A 20069-nucleotide genomic window follows, 5' to 3' on the forward strand; every position below is an offset into this window, starting at 1 on the left:
ACAGAAAACAACATAAGTAGTAGTCGTACAGGGTACCCTCTGCCATACAGCATACAGTGGCTTGCAAAGTGTATATGTAGATGTCAGAGATGAATATTCCATGGTGTTGATGGGGGTGAGTAGCTAGTGTTCCGGAAAGCCTGCAGTCCACCATGCTAGGCATGGTTGCAGAGGTGTAGTGAGTTGGTACCAGGTGGAGACAGGTATCCATCATGAAAACAGCATTAACACATAATCATTTATTACATACCAAACACCCTCTCTCCCCAATCTCCTCTCTCCCCCCTCTGACCCCGCTCTCTCCCCCCTCTGACCCCGCTCTCTCCCCCCTCTGACCCCGCTCTGACCCCGCTCTCTCCCCGCTCTGACCCCGCTCTCTCCCCCCTCTGACCCCCTCTCTCCCCCCTCTGACCCCCTCTCTCCCCCCTCTGACCCCCCTCTCTCCCCCCTCTGATCCCCCTCTCTCCCCCCTCTGACCCCCCTCTCTCCCCCCCTCTGACCCCCCCTCTCCCCCCCCGTCTGACCCCGCTCTCCCCCCGTCTGACCCCGCTCTCCCCCCCGTCTGACAACGCTCTCTCCCCCCCGTCTGACCCCGCTCTCTCCCCCCCATCTGACCCCGCTCTCTCCCCCCCGTCTGACCCCGCTCTCTCCCCCCCGTCTGACCCCGCTCTCTCCCCCCCGTCTGACCCCGCTCTCTCCCCCCCGTCTGACCCCGCTCTCTCCCCCCCGTCTGACCCCGCTCTCTCCCCCCCCGTCTGACCCCGCTCTCTCCCCCCCGTCTGACCCCGCTCTCTCCCCCCCGTCTGACCCCGCTCTCTCCCCCCCGTCTGACCCCGCTCTCTCCCCCCCGTCTGACCCCGCTCTCTCCCCCCCGTCTGACCCCGCTCTCTCCCCCCCGTCTGACCCCGCTCTCTCCCCCCCATCTGACCCCGCTCTCTCCCCCCCGTCTGACCCCGCTCTCTCCCCCCCCGTCTGACCCCGCTCTCTCCCCCCCGTCTGACCCCGCTCTCTCCCCCCCGTCTGACCCCGCTCTCTCCCCCCCGTCTGACCCCGCTCTCTCCCCCCGTCTGACCCCGCTCTCTCCCCCCCGTCTGGCCCCGCTCCCTCCCCCCCGTCTGACCCCGCTCCCTCCCCCCCCGTCTGACCCCGCTCCCTCCCCCCCGTCTGACCCCGCTCCCTCCCCCCCGTCTGACCCCGCTCCCTCCCCCCCGTCTGACCCCGCTCCCTCCCCCCCCGTCTGACCCCGCTCCCTCCCCCCCCCCCGTCTGACCCCGCTCCCTCCCCCCCCCCGTCTGACCCCGCTCCCTCCCCCCCCCGTCTGACCCCGCTCCCTCCCCCCCCCGTCTGACCCCGCTCCCTCCCCCCCCGTCTGACCCCGCTCCCTCCCCCCCCCGTCTGACCCCGCTCCCTCCCCCCCGTCTGACCCCGCTCCCTCCCCCCCGTCTGACCCCGCTCCCTCCCCCCCGTCTGACCCCGCTCCCTCCCCCCCCGTCTGACCCCGCTCCCTCCCCCCCGTCTGACCCCGCTCCCTCCCCCCCGTCTGACCCCGCTCCCTCCCCCCCCGTCTGACCCCGCTCTCTCCCCCCCCGTCTGACCCCGCTCTCTCCCCCCCCGTCTGACCCCGCTCTCTCCCCCCCCGTCTGACCCCGCTCTCCCCCCCCCCCGTCTGACCCCGCTCTCCCCCCCCCCCCCCCGTCTGACCCCGCTCTCCCCCCCCCGTCTGACCCCGCTCTCCCCCCCCCGTCTGACCCCGCTCTCTCCCCCCCGTCTGACCCCGCTCTCTCCCCCCCGTCTGACCCCGCTCTCCCCCCCCCCCGTCTGACCCCGCTCTCCCCCCCCCGTCTGACCCCGCTCTCCCCCCCCCCCGTCTGACCCCGCTCTCTCCCCCCCCGTCTGACCCCGCTCTCTCCCCCCCGTCTGACCCCGCTCTCTCCCCCCCGTCTGACCCCGCTCTCTCCCCCCCCCCGTCTGACCCCGCTCTCTCCCCCCCCCCGTCTGACCCCGCTCTCTCCCCCCCGTCTGACCCCGCTCTCTCCCCCCCCCGTCTGACGCCGCTCTCTCCCCCCCCCCCCGTCCTAGCCCGCTCACGCCCCCCCCCCCCCCCGTCTGAGCCCGCACCAACCCCCCACCCCCCCGCCTGAGCCCGCTCCCGCCCCCCTCTCGTCTGACCCCCCCCTCCGCCCCCTTTTCCTCCCTCTCCCCCATGGATCATGCAGACTCAAATTATGGACCCCAGTGAGGACAGCATCAGGTCATACATGCTACATGTTGCTGTGCTGATGATAGTGGTCAGCAACAGAGATTACCCTCACTGGATGATGAACAGCAACAGTTTGCCTACACATGTGATGTCAACTTACTCAAAGCTGGTGTGAAGCCATAAAACATGACGTAGATTGTGTAGAAAAATAGTATATGTAAAAGAAAAACTGTTAATAATATCAGTACGTTCTAAGAAAAATTTGTGGGGCACTATTTATGGAACAGCCTTCGTATACATCCCTATTCAATTTCTTAATGGTTTTTATTGTGTTTTCAGATTGCAGTGAATGGTGTACATTTCACAGAGTACATACACCGTACACCGTATGAGAGAGTTACCCACCTACAAATTCACCAGGACGTCCAGCTCAGCCTGATACAATGGGAGGGTGGCAGCATCTCGGCAGGTGCTCCATTGACCCCAGGCTTCGTGATCCCGCCACCAGGTGGCGGCCCACCACCACCCTACCCTGGGCACGGTGGTCATCCAGGCTACCCCGGGTATGTTGCTCCTCCTGGCCATCTGCCACAACCACCCGCATATCCTGGTCCACCCCCTGGCTATGCCCCTCTTCCACCGGGCTGCCCACCACCACCACCTGGATATTCGGTAAGGCTTATTTGTTTTTGTAATGTCATTTACCAGACTGTTTTTGTGTTTCTATGGTGTGTGTGTGTGTGTGTGTGTGTGTGTGTGTGTGTGTATTTTGTTTGTGATAGCACATATATTTGCAGAATTTCATAGAGACAAGGAATTGGTAAAAGTATACTGGGTTTCCCGTGTCAAAGAAAAGCACAGTAATAATAATAATAATATTAATAATAATAATAATAATAATAATGCAAAAACTGATATATCAACAGTGGTGAAACTGTCTAAATGTAAAACACCTGACCTGACTTAAATAAAACAAGAAAATGTTAAGTCAAATGAAAAATCATTTTCTACAACTTTTCATAGTACATTATTCCTAAGAAATCTGTGGAAACAGAATATATACTAGCATATCACGTGAAACTTCGAACATTTGATAAAAGCAAAATTGCCATCTTGATTATTTCTGGGTAAATTTTAAATCTTACATTCATTGCCAGGGGATAGGAAGATTTTGCCTCCACATTCTAAGGAACTAAACTTTTATTTCTATTTAAATCTAACATGTAACAAATCCTGGTGTGGGATGCTGAAGTGTCTTTGTGCTCATATTCTGGAAGGCTCTAAATTCTTATGCCATACTCCAGTAATACTTTAGCATACCCGGGATTCAATGCAACAGCCGTTTGGAGTCTTTATTGATGTTAACCTTGGGCAGTTTATATATTTCACACAAAGAAGTGTTTCATACAGGATGCTGGTACATTCTCGTCCTGTGTGTTTCCCATGATTGTTGTACTATGGAGAAATGTAGATACTGTGATCTAACATGGAGATAAAGCATTTCCAGAACCATCTCCATGTAGCACATTTTCTTCTTTCACTTATTAGCAATGTGTCCTTAAAGTTATCTTTTTGTTACACCCTGTATATCGTCTTTTTTGCTGCTAAATCCTTGAGCTCTAGAACTGTTCCATTGTTTGTATGTAAACTTTTTCACAGACATGGTATACTGCTGATGTTACAACAAAATAATTCTCTCTCTCTCTCTGTGTGTGTGTGTGTGTGTGTGTGTGTGTGTGTGTGTGTGTGTGTGTGGGCGCGCGCATGCGTGTGCGCGCGCGCTCATGTTAGAATCTCTTTGCCTCCCCCCCCCCCCCCTTCTCCTCCAAGAAATATATTGAAGGTGTAACATTTGCTTACTTGAATGCGGGATGGAGTTCTGTGGGGGCATGCACATAATTTGAAGTCTCATAACCTGAAATTGCTTTTCTTGGTAGTCATGCAGTTCTGTAATGAACACAACCCTTATTCCATGAATTCACTTTTATTTAAATCTGATTATTTCAGTGGAAAGTATCTTAAGTATTATTTCACCAATAAATTTAGCAAGAAAACTGTTCTGCTAATTTTCATTCAAAACAATGTCATTAAGCAACCGAATAAAGCAACATTACTTTTTGATGTTATAAACACCACCACTCAATAGCAGGACTTCTTGGTGCACATGGTGCATTTTTGGTGTCTATAATCAGTTCATTTGTACTTAACACTGCAGTCCACTGAATTAACTCACAACACGGTATTTAATGGCAATGAGCCCGGGTATGTTTCAAGTTGTAGTTCATTAACATAATACAACGTATCATCATACTTTGCACAAATTTCATGTTGTCCACAATAGAAGAGTTAATAAAAGACTGATCACACGCATACAGCATTGTACAAAGTGGGTCACTGATTGTCATTGACGTGACAAAACTGTTATCATGATCTTAATTGTGAAAGCATTTTTATCGAAGAGTTGGTGAAAGGTCGTACTAGTCTCAGGAAACAAGGACTTGAGACAACATGCAGCATTTCATATTAAATAAAACAGTAAACTAGTGAAAAGATGCGAATATCTTCGGGGGGGGGGGGGGGGGGGGTAAGAGGCAGCGCCCCCCCCCCCCCCCCCCCCCCTGCCCCTTGCTGGGTACGCCCATGCTTGTGGGACTCCTTGGGGAAACTTTTTTCCAACTTCAGGAATAATTGGTTCCATTTGAAGTTAAAATTACTCTTTGTTTCGTATCTGACAGGTAAGAGCTAAACTATTTTAAAGCAGTGTTCCCGATTCCATACATTTGTAATTTGTGGAGGAGTAATGCATGGCTCACTGAATTGAAAGCTTTAGTTAGATCATAGAATATTTCTGTGACCTTTCTACCCTTATCTAACATGGAGCATATTTTTTGGATAAACTCATTTATAGCATTCAAAGTGCTTTTACCCTGTTGGAATCCAAACTGGTTTTTAAAAATTATGTCATTTACAGTAAGAAATATATTAATTTGTTTTGCTGCAATATTTTCAAACACTCTAGAGAAGACCAGCAAAAGAGAGATGGGTGGTAATTCCCCACATCTTCTGTCGATCGTTTTTTGAATAGAAGTTTGATCTCAGCATATTTAAATACATTTGGAAAGCATCCGTGTTAAAAAGATTGATTTATAATAATTAACAGTGGTTGAGAAATAACATCATATACACACTTGGTTACAGATGTGGTTATTTCATCCCACCCATGTGAGGTTTTGTTTTTTAGAGGCAATATTTCCTTTTCCACATCCCTTTGGGTGATTTTTTTTTAAATTGTTTAAAAGATGTGTTCTGGCCGTTTTCCAAATTTGTGATGCTATGATAGAATGTCATATCCACATCTGATCTTACTACATTTAGGAAGAATTCATTGAAACTACTTGACATCTGAACAGGGTTAGGTTTACTATAATTTCATTTTCATGTCTAATTTTCAAAATCTCATGAATTTTTACTTTGGCTCCTAATTCAGACTGAACAGCTGACCACACTGCTTTTTTCTTATTTCTGTGTTGTTGTATGAATTTATTATTTGACATTTTTTTAGCTGCAACTACAACTTTCCTAAGTACAGCTTTATACTGTTTGACATAAGTAACAAAATCCGGATTTCTGTTTGATTTTAACTCATTGTGAAGCTCTCTATTTCTGGCACTAGAAATTTTTATTCCTGTTGTAATCCATTTGAGTTTACCATTTACTTTCTTCTGCTTAGATCTACAAGGAAATGTTTCATTAAGTAACTCTAAGAAACAATTTAAGAATTTGTCATAGTTTATCAAGCTTGAACTATTGTAGTCTGCAGGCCAGCTTATTATATTTAATTTACTGCATATTAAATCCATTTTACTTTTACTAAGATCCCTTTTTATGCAAGGTGGTCCATTGATAGTGACCAGGCCAAATATCTCACGAAATAAGCATCAAACGAAAAAACTACAAAGAACGAAACTCGCCTAGCTTGAAGGGGGAAACCAGATGGCACTATGGTTGATTCGCTAGATGGCACTTCCATAGGTCAAATGGATATCAACTGTGTGGTGTTTTTTTTTTTTTTTTTTTTAATAGGAACCTTCATTTTTTGTCACATATTCATGTAGCACATAGAGAAATACGAATGTTTTAGTTGGACCACATTTTTCACTTTGTGCTTTGTGATAGATGGCGCTGTAATAGTCACAAACGTATAAGTATGTGGTATCGCGTAACATTCCGCCAGTGTGAAATGTATTTGCTTTGTGATACATTACCCATGTTAAAATGAACTGTTTACCAATTGCGGAAAAGGTAGATATCGTGTTGATGTATGGCTATTATGATCAAATTGCCCAACGGACGTGTGTTATGTACGCTGCTCGGTATCCTGGACGACATCATTCAAGTGTTCGGACCGTTTGCCGGATAGTTACATTATTTAAGGAAACGGGAAGTATTCAGCCAAATGTGAAACGTCAACCACAACCTGCAACAAGTGGTGATGCCCAAGTAGGTGTTTTAGCTGCTGTCACGGCTAATCCGCACATCAGTAGCAGACAAATTGCGCGAGAATAGTAAATCTCAAAAACGTCGGTGTTGAGAGTGCTACATCAACCTCGGTTGCACCTGTTCCATATTTCTATGCACCAGGAATTGCATAGCGATGACTTTGAATATCATGTACAGTTCTGCCACTGGACACAAGAGAAATTATGGGACTATGACAGATTTTTTGCATGCGTTTTATTAAGCGACAAAGCACCATTCACCAACAGCTTCAATGTAAACCAGCATAATATGCACTATTGGGCAACAGAAAATCCACGATGGCTGTGACAAGTGGAACATCAGCAACTTTGACGGGTTAATGTGTGGTGCGGCATTATGGGAGGAAGGATAATTGGCCCTCATTTTACCGATGGCAGTCTAAATGGTGCAATGTATACTGATTTCCTATGTAATGTTCTACCAATGTTACTACAAGATGTTGCACTGCGATGTACTTCCAACATGATGGATGTCCGGCACATAGCTCGCATGCGGTTGAAGCAGTATTGAACAGCGTATTTCATGATAGGTGGATTGGTCGTCGAAATGCCATACCATGGCCCGCATGTTCACCGGATCCGACATCCCCGGATTTCTTTCTGTGGGGAAAGTTGAAGAATATTTGCTATCGTGATCCACCGACAATGCCTGACAACATGCGTGAGCGCATTGTCAATGCATGTGCAAACATTATCGAATGTGAACTACTCACTGTTGAGAGGAATGTCATTACAAATATTGCCAAATGCGTTGAGATTGATGGACATCTTTTTGAGCAGTTATTGCATTAATGTGGTATTTACAGGTAATCACGCTGTAACAGCATGCCTTCTCAGAAATGATAAATTCACAAAGGTATGTGTATCACATTGGGAAAACCAAAATAAAATGTTCAAACTTACGTACGTTCTGTATTTTAATTTAAAAAACTTACCTGTTGCCAACTGTTTGTCTAATTGTCTAAAATTGTGAGCCACATGTTTGTGAATATTGCAGTCACATCTATCACAAAGCGGAAAAAGTGGTCCAGCTAAAACATTCATATTTCTTTACGTACTACACGAATATGTAATAAAAAATGGGGGTTCCTATTTTTTTTTAAACGCAGGTGATATCCGTTTGACCTATGGCAGCACCATCTAGTGAGTCAATCATAGCACCATTTGGTTTCCCACTTCAAGCTAGACAAGTTTCGTTCTTTGTAGTTTTTTCGTTTGATGCTTATTTCGTGAGATATTTGGCCCAGTCACAATCAATGGACCACCCTGTATACACTTCTGTAGGCTTTAGGTTATTAGGCTTTTGGGAGCTCAATAAACAGAGCTGAGTGATCTGAAATACCCAAGTTTGTGCTTATTTCCATTGTCCAATTTGTAATTGGTAATAATATTATCAATGCAGGTCACTGATCTGTTGTTTTCCCTAGTGCCTTCAGAAAAGTTTAGCTTGAAACCAGATTTCTGAATTAAGTCACGAAATTTTGCAGAATCATTGCTTTCAGTTAAGACATTTAAGTTGAAGTCTGCTGCTATAACAACTTTTTTCTTACTTTCTCCCTGGAGTTTTTCTTGGAGGCATTCGAATTTGGCTAAAAACTCTTTTGTTACCGCACATCCAAGAATTCTGTAGATTGCTGTAACCAGTGTGTTCGTATCATTTAAGTCTACAGAGTAACTTTCAAACACGCTCTCTTCATTTAAATAATTAAAACTGTCTCTTACTTTATAACTTGCAGAAGAATTGACAAGAATGCAGGAACCTCCACTAGATTTGCTTATTCTACAAAAGCTAGCAGCTACCTTCTTATTCTACAAAAGCTAGCAGCTACCTTCTTATTCTACAAAAGCTAGCAGCTACCTTCTTATTCTACAAAAGCTAGCAGCTACCTTCTTATTCTACAAAAGCTAGCAGCTACCTTAAAATTATTAATTATCTTTAATACTTTTATACAATCTTCTGTTAACCAGTGTTTGTTTAGGCAGGTTATTTTAATATTTACAGATTCCAAAAGCAGAATTTTTAGTTTGGTGATTTTTGAGTATTTACGATGTGGTAGTTGCGCCCCTAAGCCACTTATTTTCCAGTGCATCAATAGATAATTTTTGTTTTTGGTTATTTCATGTGCATCCGTTGTTGGGTACCTAAACTTTTTATCTTCAGTTTGAGTCGTTTCTTTGTCACCCCTGTCAGAGTGAATTAGTTTCCCTTGCTCCTTAGGATTTTACACACATCTATGAACATTTAGTAAGGTTCACAGAGCCTAATCTATTCAAGTGCAGGCCATCTTTCCCCAGACACTTGTTGTTTAAGAACTTGTTTGGGTCAATGAATACTGTACCAAGTCTGTTGCACTGTTCCCTAATACCAGCATTTATCCTGTTGATGTTAAGTATCACTTACCGATCTTCAGTGAATAATTCCACTAATTACCAGCCTGGATGTTGGGTATACAGTTTTCGCTGATCTAATCAGATTCCATGTCTCATTCATGATTTCTTCCTCACATGTTACTGTGGATGGAGTTTGTGCCCACATGGACTGAGACACCTCTGTAATCGTCAGTACTTAAAGTTTTGTTACCAGTTTCGCCCATGTTTCTTTTCATGCACAATGCATTCTTAAAATGTTTGTTGAGTTGATGCAATCGAATTCCAGGTCGAACATTGATCTTACAGAAAATCTCCTCTTAACAGAAAATCATTTTTGTCATCTTCTTTGTTCGTTGCACTTTTACGTTTGTCCTTATTGTAAGAAGCCATTTTCCATTTATACTTGTCACTTGTTTCACTGATGGAGTTCTCTGTCGTATTATTTGGTGTATTACACATCAGCGGATTTTTGCCACTTTGTTCGGCAATGGGCTGATTTCTACATACACAGGATTTTCTTTCAGTAACTAGTTCAGAATTTTCTTGTTTCAGTGCTAAAATTTCCGCCTTTAGCACTTCAATGTCACTTTAAAGCAATTTAATAATTTCTTCTTTTGAGTTCACAGTACTTGCGAGTTCAGCCATCTCAATATGTAAATAATGTGGACACAACCATGGAAAATGGTCTTTTATGAGTTTTAAATTCCATTCTTCACATTTTTCGTGAAGCCAATAGTTACATTTCACACAAAAGATGCCTTTCATGATGCATTTTGAACATTCTGTACACGATGAGCTATTTAATTTAACCTTTTTTGAGGACTGAGATGTGTCACAGCACTCTTCTATCGGCGCCATCTTGGAAAACTTATGGTGTGGTTATGTTGTATCTCTTGTTGTTTTGCATGGCACTGTCACATCACAGGCCTACATTTATGTTTTAAGCACCTTCTTGCTTCCCACTGTTGAAGAGCAATTTGTGGATTGTAATTGCATCTCTCAGCACCATCAAGCACCTGTTCATAATGCACGGCCTGTGGCGGAGTGGTTACATAACAATAACATCCCTGTAATGGACTAGCCTGCATAGAGTCCTGACCTGAATCGTATAGAACACCTTTAGGGTGTTTTGGAATGCCAACTTCGTGCCAGGCCTCACCAACCGATATCGATACCTCTCCTCAGTGCAGCACTCCATGAAGAATGGGCTGCCATTCTCAAAGAAACCTTCCAGCACCTGATTGAATGTATGTCTGTGAGAGTGGAAGCTGTCATCAAGCCTAAGGGTGGGCCAACAACATATCGAATTTCAGCATTACCGATGGAGGGTGCCACGAACTTGTAAGTCATTTTCAGCCAGTGTCCAGATACTTTTGATCACATAGTATATATATATAAAATTAACTATGTGATAGGGGTAGAATAATTGAATTTGAAAGTAGTTCCAACTTGCTACATTTCAAAGGGAGACCTAGCCAAACATAGCATGGTCAGTGTAGATTTTTGTTTTGGTAATCTACCTGCAACATGTTATTAGTTATATATCAGGCAGTTTGGCATAAAATTAATGGTTTACTTGCCGGCTCAACATACGCTTTTATTAATTTTTCTGCTATTCTTATGAGAGCTCACAAAAATAAGGACCACATTGACATGTCCAAACTTGCCTGGCATCTTCATAAAATGTGACTAAAATGAAATACCAAAGCATATATGGGTCCATTTTGTGCGGGAATTTGGTAGAATACTTAAAGACATGTTCGCATTCACTGGACTTGGTGGGTTTTCTGGAACCAGTCCATCTGCTCATAGATCTCGTCATCCTACACAAAACAGTTATTTGTAAAACCAAGGTGTTGGGATTTGATGCGCAAATTCCATGAAATATTTTACTAGCACATTTGTGATCAGTAAAACAATACTGCAACATTTAATCATATCATTCTAAGACTAGTATTAATTTCTTAATTCTATCAGTGAAGTACTGTAAAGCATTGCCATATAAAGCAATATTGGTGACTTTTAGTTCTAAGAATGAGACTAAGGGTTGACTGTGTAAATGTCACTGACTAACAATCAATTTTGATATAAATTTCGAAAATGAATGTAGTTAATAAATTCCATATGCTGCACAATACTAAACTTGGACCAACGGAACCAGGTTAATTGTTGATGTAAATTAACACAAGGCATTCTTGTTAACATGGTAAACCATCTATAGAAGTGATTATCGTGCTTTGATTGCAGATAGTAATCGCACATTGCGGATACACAGTATTTATTATTAAATGTTTTATCTAGTAAAGATTGAGGAAAATAAGTGGATAAAGCTTTTGAAACTTTTCAGGTAATTTCTCCTCAGCTGAAAAACATCCAAATATTCAGTTAGCCATAAGCTAAATGAAATACATGTTTCTAAGCACTTGATGCTCATGAACACAGAACTCTGCCTGCCACAGTGGGCACCATGATAGTAAAGTGATGTATTCAGGCAAAGTTGTTTCAATATTTAGTGTTATTATAATTACCTTTATAAGCAACACACATTTTGGCAGCTGATAATTCACGATCACCTTGCATTGGTTTTGTGTGGCATGGCCAATTTGACTGTGAAGACAAACTGTAGATGAATGGGACATGATGTCAGGCTAACAGAAATTCGCTGAGTGTGATGAAAATGCACATATTATAGATCACTGGGCATGGATTAAGGCAGCTTTCTGTGTGGGCAAAAGTTTCAATAGCTCACAGAATTTGAAGACACTGTTATGCGTCACTGAAGAAATGGGAGAAACACGACAAAACTGAATATTTGCCATATTAAAATGTGCCTGAATGTAGCTAATTTTCACAAAACCCAATATCTTCATTTTTTCAAGATGCTACAAAACTTGACTAGTCCTTCTTTTACACTACATGGTTGAAACTTGGAACATAAAATTTAAAAGTTAAATTTAATAGCCTTTACACTTGCCTATGTTTATTGTCAGGCAGTTGCACATCATCCTCAAAGATAAGCCAACTCTTTCAAAGCTTTTGTTGGACACAGTATATATTGTTCTGCTTAATTCTCCCGTATGTTCAACCACTGTTTACTGAAAGATTGGTAGCCGTTGCAGTATGCTCTTGTTGGAAATTCATTAATAGGTTGTTATGAGATTCAGAATATTCCAGAACAGTTCAGAAGGTGAAAAGCACAAGATGAAGCTGGAATCATCAACATCAAAAGAATGAGAAGTGCATGATTGCACCTGGAAATGAAGATCTGAATAAAATCTGTAACCATATTGAAACAACATGCAAAGCAGAACATTTGTGTTTCAATGGTCTTATTTGTTTTAGAGAGAGGCAGTATATGAATAAAATAAAAGTTCAGTATATGAGTAAAATAAAAGTTGAACATGATGATTGTTTACTACAATTACTGTAGATTCATTAGACTTTTTCTGGCAAATAAATACGTACTACTTGGAAATGACTTTAATCCATGTTAGGCACCCCAAAGAAGAGTTAAATGAGTTGTGATGATTTCTGTCTTGTGCTAAACTTTTGAGGACTGAAAAAGCATGAAATTTTTAGATTTGTTTTCAGTTTTTTTGCTTGTAACTTGAAAACAATACATCCTGCAGAAAATTTCCAACACACCAGAATGAAAGAGCATAAAATTTTGAATAGAATGATCTACTTAAGAGTTAAAATTGGTTCAACTGTTTTGCCACTATCGACCGTCAATAATCAGCATTTTTTATCATTTGAAATAATGCATTGCAAACCACCAGTTGTACCAGTACAACTTTATTCCTCTACTGTTTTTGGTTCATAAAAGCGTCATCACTAGAGGACAATGGTGATTTACACATGTGTATCAGTACAATGACAATTCACTATAAACTTGGCTCACAAAAACTTGCCTCTGTCTTGGCTCACACAGAAACTTGTGTCAGAAGATCACAACCACACACTTGATATACAGTAAAACCCCACCTTTATGTTCCCGGAATGAATGATTTCCCACCATTTACGACATTTTTTATTGCTCTCCTCATATTTGCTATGTTCTCAATGTTAATTCACACTCAATTTTGCATTCACATATTTATAATTCTCCTGCAATTTACACTTTGTGAAAAAATGTTCGAGGAGAAAAACTGATGTAATTGACGTAAAATGATGCTGGCATGGCATTGGCCATGCCAACATAATTTTGTTTACACAAGAAAGACAGGCCATGGCGTGTAAGTCACAGCACGTGACACTGTTCATCTAAGAGTGCCAACAGCCACCTCCAGCGGGAAGCGAGTAACTATTTCAGATGAGTTTAATAATTCTTGACTGTGTTTTTATATGTGTGCATGTTCTCGATAGCACTTGACAAAATTAAGACATTTCATGGGTACCTTTTCAATTAAATATTTATTTCTCATGTGCCCTGCATGGAGATGAGCATTCGCAAAGTGTGGTTGACAAGCCTAGTAGTTTGACATCACAAATTTGTTGCAGAGCCCATATATCTTGATGGATAAATTTCTTGTCATCAGGACGCTCTACTTAGCAGATCTGAACTAGTAAATGGATAAAGGTTGAACAATTTGTTCCGTATCTCCTGCCACTGCCAAGCTCTACTCGGCATGGTGACTGATGGGAGTAACTAGGTTCATTTGAATAGAGATATCATGACCAGTGGCAACTGCAGCAACATCGTACAGTTATGTAATGGTGTATCGTGTGTGATATGCGTGTGTTTAGAAACAATCGTACACCAAACATCGTGCACCAGCCACCAAGGGCACTGTGTTTTATATGTGTGTGTGATTTGGTTTTGTTATTGTTTGATTATGCTTTTTATTTTCTTGTATCTTCCATGCTGGTAGTTAGTTCATGCATAGCTACGAGGTAACTCTGATGTTTTATGTGCTGCATGTTAAATTATCTTCAGTTGCAAGCTTGGAATGATTGAACAAGCCACATATTCCTCACCATCTCCTGTGGCTGTGATCAATAAAGCTAATGTTAATATTGTTGGAGGGAGCTTTTGTGTAGTGTGGGTCTGTTGTATTAAGTACATGCAGATTCTAATGGTCGAATGACAGTCTGCCCAGTCTGTATCAACAAAGTGGTGACCCCGACGTGATTTACCTGCATAGTATCAGTGGATTAATGAGCACTTATAGAACAGATTTCCAAAATGACTGATGTGAACCCCGCTGTGTCAAGATTGGTTGTAAGACGAGCACCTTTCTTGCCACACAATCCAGTTTTGTGGTTTGCACAGATGGAAGCCAGGTTTTTTCTGTTCTGGAATTTTGACAGGCACTGCCAAGTCAGCACTGGTAGTAAGCCAATTAGATCACCAGTACACCGCGGAAGTGCAAGATATAATTATCTTGCTACCAGAGGCTAACTCCTGTGACTGGCTTTGAGCAGAATTCATCTGGCAAGTGTCAGCATTGCAAGAAGACCAAATCCGTCAGATTCCTACTCAGGAAGATATTGGATACGTAAAGCCTTTGCAGTACTTGTGGCACTAAAGAAGAAAAGTAGACATGGCAAATGTTGCAGACAGCTTAATGCGCTCAATATGGAGCAGCTGTTTGTCACCGCCTGTTGAATCAATTGTAATGTCACAGTCTGACACACCCTTGGACGAAGTAGCGGAGTTGGCAGATAAAATGCAGAATGTGATAACACCAGCTCACATCAGTGCAGTCACTGCACTTTATGCGAGAGTGACATCAAGTGTTTCACATGCAGATTATGACATCTTGGCAGCAATGGTAGATCTATTGACAGAACAGATCGGTGAACTGTTACCTCAGCATCGCAGAAGATGAACCAATATTGTCAATGCTTGTGCAGCGGGTCACCTACGACCTCTTCCGCAGCTGAACCTGAGTAGCAGGCTATCTGCTTGTATCACCAGAAATTCATGGAGCAAGCATGCAGATGTGCAACCCCCTGCACTTACCCAAATGGCAATGGCAGTAGTAGCAAGTAGGCACCTCCTCCAATTGTCAGTCAATGTCTCTGAGCTTGTTTGTTATTGATCAGCAGTCCGGCTGGAAATATTGAATCGACATGAGGTCCGACCTGTTCATTTGTCCACGGACTATGTTGCACAGGAAGCGAACCACCCGTGCTATTGTGTTTGACTGCTGCAAACAACTCAGTCATAACAACATACAGCACTCTGCACCTGGAACTAGACCTGGGCTTACGACGAGCCTTCGTGTGGGATTTTACTGTTGCAGACGTTCGCCAAACCTCTCATTGGAGCCAATTTCCTCACCCATTACAGTCTATTGCTGTATATGAAGTCGTCAGTGCCCAGTTGACGACACCAAATGTTTAACGCGACCAGATTTTCATGGAATGCAGCTGTTCATATGCCTAAGTAATACAGGTGGCAGACGGCAAGTACATGGAGCTGCTGAATGCATTTCTATCTTTGACATGACACCCTAGAGTGTGTAAGAATGTAAGGTACGACACTGTCCATTATATAGAGACAACTGATGGTCCTCCCACATCTTGCAGACCACGATGATTGGCTCCAGATTGCCTAAAAAATTGCGAAAGCGGAGTTTGACAGAATGATTCATGAAGGTGTAATGTGGCCTTCCAACAGATCCTGGTCCTCACCAATACATTTGGTCCCAAAAAAAGGATGGTAGATAGTGAGTGGCATTTGACCAGGGAGCCCTGAATACCAGGTTAATACCAGACAGATGCCTAGTGCTGCTGTTATATGACATTGCTATGCATTGAGTGGTGCAGTTATTTTTAGCATCCTGGATTGTGCAAAAGTGTACACACAGATCCCTGTAGCTGAACGAGACATTCCAAGACAGCAGTCATCACTCCTTTTGGCCAGTTTGAGGGCAAGTTTATGACTTTCGGACACATGAACACTGCTCAAACATGGCAACACTTCATTGACTCAGTGCTACCGAGCCTAACTTTTGCTTTCACGTAACTGGACGATGATTTTTTTAAGAGCAGCATGGGCAGCATTTAATGGCAATGTTTAAGGAGTTTTGGCGTGCTCCAAGCGGATATCCTAGGGTGTAGCATAACAGCAGCAGGATCGCTACCACTGCCAGGGAAGGTGAAAGCCATCTTACAGATTTCATGCCCAAATACTACGGCCAAGGAATTACGTTGATTTCTTGGTGTGTTAAATTTTTATTGTCGTTACTTACCACACTCTGCTGACTTACAAAAAACAATTAAGTGCAGAAGTCACCGGCGCGTAGAACAAAGGTAACTCTGCTATAACATGGACTGATAGCATTCGTCTAGCATTTGCAGCGACCAGAAAGAGCATTGCTTATGCCGCACTACTGGTGCATCCTGAGCCCTTGTGGGCGACACTAGCCAGATGGCAATGGATGCAACATTTGCAACAACGATATAGTGGCACTCAGCTACCACTTGCATTTTTATCACGCAAGTTATTGCACTCACAAAAGCTGTGGAGCGCCTATGACAGAGAACTTTTGGCCGTTTATGAGTCCATCAGATAGGTCATACCTCGCCTGGAAGATAGAGACTTTTTTTATCTACACCAATCGCAAACCTCTAACTTAACGCCGTTCACCAGAACAGTAGAAACTGTTCATCTAGGCAACGCAGTCAGCTAATGTTTGTCTCACAATTCACAATGGACGTTCGGCACATCTCCGGCATCGACAGTGTGGTGGCTGATTGTTTGCTTTAGGTCACAAGCATTACTAGCATGATCGATTATGCCAGACTCGCTGCTGCTCAACTATCATATCAAGAACTACAAGTACTGTTTTCAACAGGAACATTGGTGATGGATCTGCAACTTTGCCATGTTACGAAACAGCTCTAATTTGGCTATGTCAAAACTGCAGCAGTTCCTTCCATTTACCTTCAGAAGCAACATCTTCAAAATGCTACACGACTTGTGACACCCTGATATTCAATCAACAACCTATATAGTGACGAATCATTGTGTGTGGCCAGGTATACAAAAAGACTGCCTCGAATTGGTGAGGTGTTGTCTTCAAAGCCAATGAAGTGATATACACCGGCACATGCAAGCAACAATAGGGAACTTACTGATTATGATGGCCCATTTCAGTCACTTCCACGTCAATATCCTTGGTCCATTGCCATTGTATGACGGTCAGTTTTAGATCATTACACTCACTGGCTGGAAGCTGTACTGTTGGGTAATGTTACAGCAGAAACTCTGGCTCTCACTTTTGTGTTGTATTCGGTGTCACACTTTAGCTGTCTGATACACATCACAACAGACAGAGGACGACAATTTGAATCCGACCTGTTCAGACAACTCACGAACTTTTGCGGCACAACTGATTACAAAACGACAAGCTATCACCCAGCCACTAAGGGGATGATTGAGAGACTGCATCACTCATTTAAGACAGCAGTAATGTGCCACGACTCTAAGTGGACCAAGGTTTCCCATGGTACTATTTGAACTCAGAAACACTTTCAGATCAGATCTAGACACTTCTTCAGGGAAATGGTGTACAGTGAGATGTCGAGGCTTCCAGGAGAATTCTTGGAAACATATGCTCTGTCACAACTGAGGGATGATCAACCAGAATTCCTAGGCCAACTGCAAGAGAACTTGACCTGAACCCACCCACACCAGCCTCACAATACAGTACAGCTACCACCTTTGTGTATCAAGGCTTGCAAACATTTTCACATGTCATGTTACACACAGAAGGCATCAGACTGTTGTTGCAGCTGCCATACGCAGCAGGACTCTATCATGTAGTCGCAAGAGGAGACAAGACAATTGACATATACATTAACAGAAAGCCATTTGTTCTTCACCGTCTCCTCAGGCTTTGATCAGTAAAGCTAATTTTAATATTGTTTGAAAGAGTTTCTGTGTAGTGTGGTTCCACCGTATTAAGTACCCACAGGTTCTAATGGGTCAGTGACAATGTGCCCATCTCGAACGGACAACAATCATTTCTAAATTGTATTGGCGCATGTGTGTCTTTGTGATTGCTGAGATCATCATGACACCTTTTTTGGTCAGTATTTAGAGTGTTTCGTCGGTGGCCGCTTATAGCGATAGTTGATAACTTTTCTGATTTTGCGTTAATCAAATGTTTTTAGTTTAAACACAGCTCAGATTACATAATTTTTTTTCATGCTTCACAAGACGCCTTTAGAGAATTTATTATCAAGACATGTTGCGCAGTCTTAAAGTGTGCTAAAGTGCAGTGCCATGTCTCTACACACAGCATTCTTCTATTGCATGTCACTGTATTTCACACTGTGGTATTCAAACATGTATATTTTGTAATGGGGATGATCAAGTCTATATTCAGGCCAGTGGAAATTAAAATGTCCTATGATGCCTCTCATACTCCGAATGGGCCGGTTTGAAGTCCAACCCCGCTTAAAAAAAAAGAAATCTCATGATTAATACTGGGTGGGATTATTTGCGACCAGGAGAATAACAACTCTTCAGAAAATTTGCACTCTTTATTGCCAATCTGTTAATAACTCTCACTCTTGTGTGACATAAAATTAAATATAGAAAACATGAAACCGGTAAAGGCGAGACAAGCAGGACAGTACACATTTCTACAATCCTTGCATCCCAGAATTTTTTACTCTCTAATCTTGGTACCGTTTTCCTTTCTGCAAAACAATCTGTTAACTCATTGAAGTCCATCGAATGTTTTGCTACATGAAAAATCAAAATGTCATTGTCTAATACTGAAAAAGCTGTTAATGCGAATAGTACCCAGAGTAGTGTGGTTTCTAGGTTTGATTACATTTATTTTGTCACTATCTGTTAGATAAAGTGAAATAGGCCTTTCTAATATTGAGCAATTGTAACACATGCCAAATAAGCGAGACCATTTTGGTACAAATGTTCATTTTTATCTACCTCATTTATATAAACAACATGACAGAATATAATTCACGAAGTACCAATATCAGATGCCTATTAGGCCTGCTACAAACAAAGTGCTATATGTTAGAAAATAGTTCCATATTTCATTTATAAGCTCCAGTTTCTCAAGCATGAGATTGAGAAATAGTACTAGTAGTAGTAGTAGTAGTAGTAGTAGTAGTACAAAATTTTTATATAAGTTTGGAACCTTCATATTCTTCCATATAATTTGTATAATGTCCCTGTCCCTTTTCCTTCCTTGTTCTAACAAAGAATCTTGTCATAAATAATTCTGTGACTCTTCCTACTATTATCAAAACTTATTGTCTGGTTTACTTCACTTACTGTTCCAGAATCACTGGTCCAGTTATTCTGCATTTATTCCCTGATTAGGTGTTGTTATGTGCTCATACAATGTGTTTTCCATGCTATTCCTAGAATACAATCAAGCGGCTGCTAACTGAGGACTGTACGACAGTAGTGTAGTAATCTGGTAAAAATTTTTAGTCAAAATTTCATTTTCTTAGATACACAGAGAAGATAACATGTAATCTTATTCCTGTCAGTCATTTATTTCAACTCTGATAGTCTGAATCTATGTATTTCGCTAATATTTATAACCATCCCCATCATTCGCAAGCCGAATCAACCACATAAAAAAAAAAAAAAAAACGATTGGTACTCATGTGTTCGGGTTTATTCGGCTCAGCTCATACTGTGCCCATCCACTTTTGTCTGTGGGAAACGTATGATTTGTGGGTTGCGTTTTGAAATCATATGAATAATCAATAGACCAGTGTGTACTGGATGCTAGGCGCTTTGTGAAACAAGGTTTTTTCTTCAAGAATATGAATTTGGCACACCTTGAAATTACTGTCCAAGGCAGACAACCCTTCACCCCAGATGCAGGCCTGCTACAGTGTGAGTGATAGTTTGCATATGTGTGGTCTTCTATGTAATTTAGGAGGCACAGTACCAGGTAACCTCTTACAGATGACTATAGTGCAGAAGATGCAGAACAACACACATGCAAACAGCACACAAA

At 42.6% G+C, this 20069-nt stretch overlaps 1 protein-coding gene across 7 annotated transcripts in view; it reads left to right on the forward strand.

The window, feature by feature from the left end:
* LOC126267071 (galectin-9-like) overlaps positions 1 to 20069 on the forward strand; it is a 134333-nt gene that overhangs the window by 74027 nt on the left and 40237 nt on the right. For all 7 annotated transcript variants that reach the window (XM_049971927.1, XM_049971929.1, XM_049971930.1 and 4 more), the window contains exon 5: positions 2540 to 2872. In XM_049971927.1, coding sequence (XP_049827884.1) covers positions 2540 to 2872 — 333 coding nt within the window. The remainder of the gene's footprint in view (positions 1 to 2539; positions 2873 to 20069) is intronic.

Source organism: Schistocerca gregaria, chromosome 4, assembly GCF_023897955.1.
Source record: "Schistocerca gregaria isolate iqSchGreg1 chromosome 4, iqSchGreg1.2, whole genome shotgun sequence".
NCBI classification, from domain to species: Eukaryota; Metazoa; Arthropoda; class Insecta; order Orthoptera; family Acrididae; genus Schistocerca; species Schistocerca gregaria.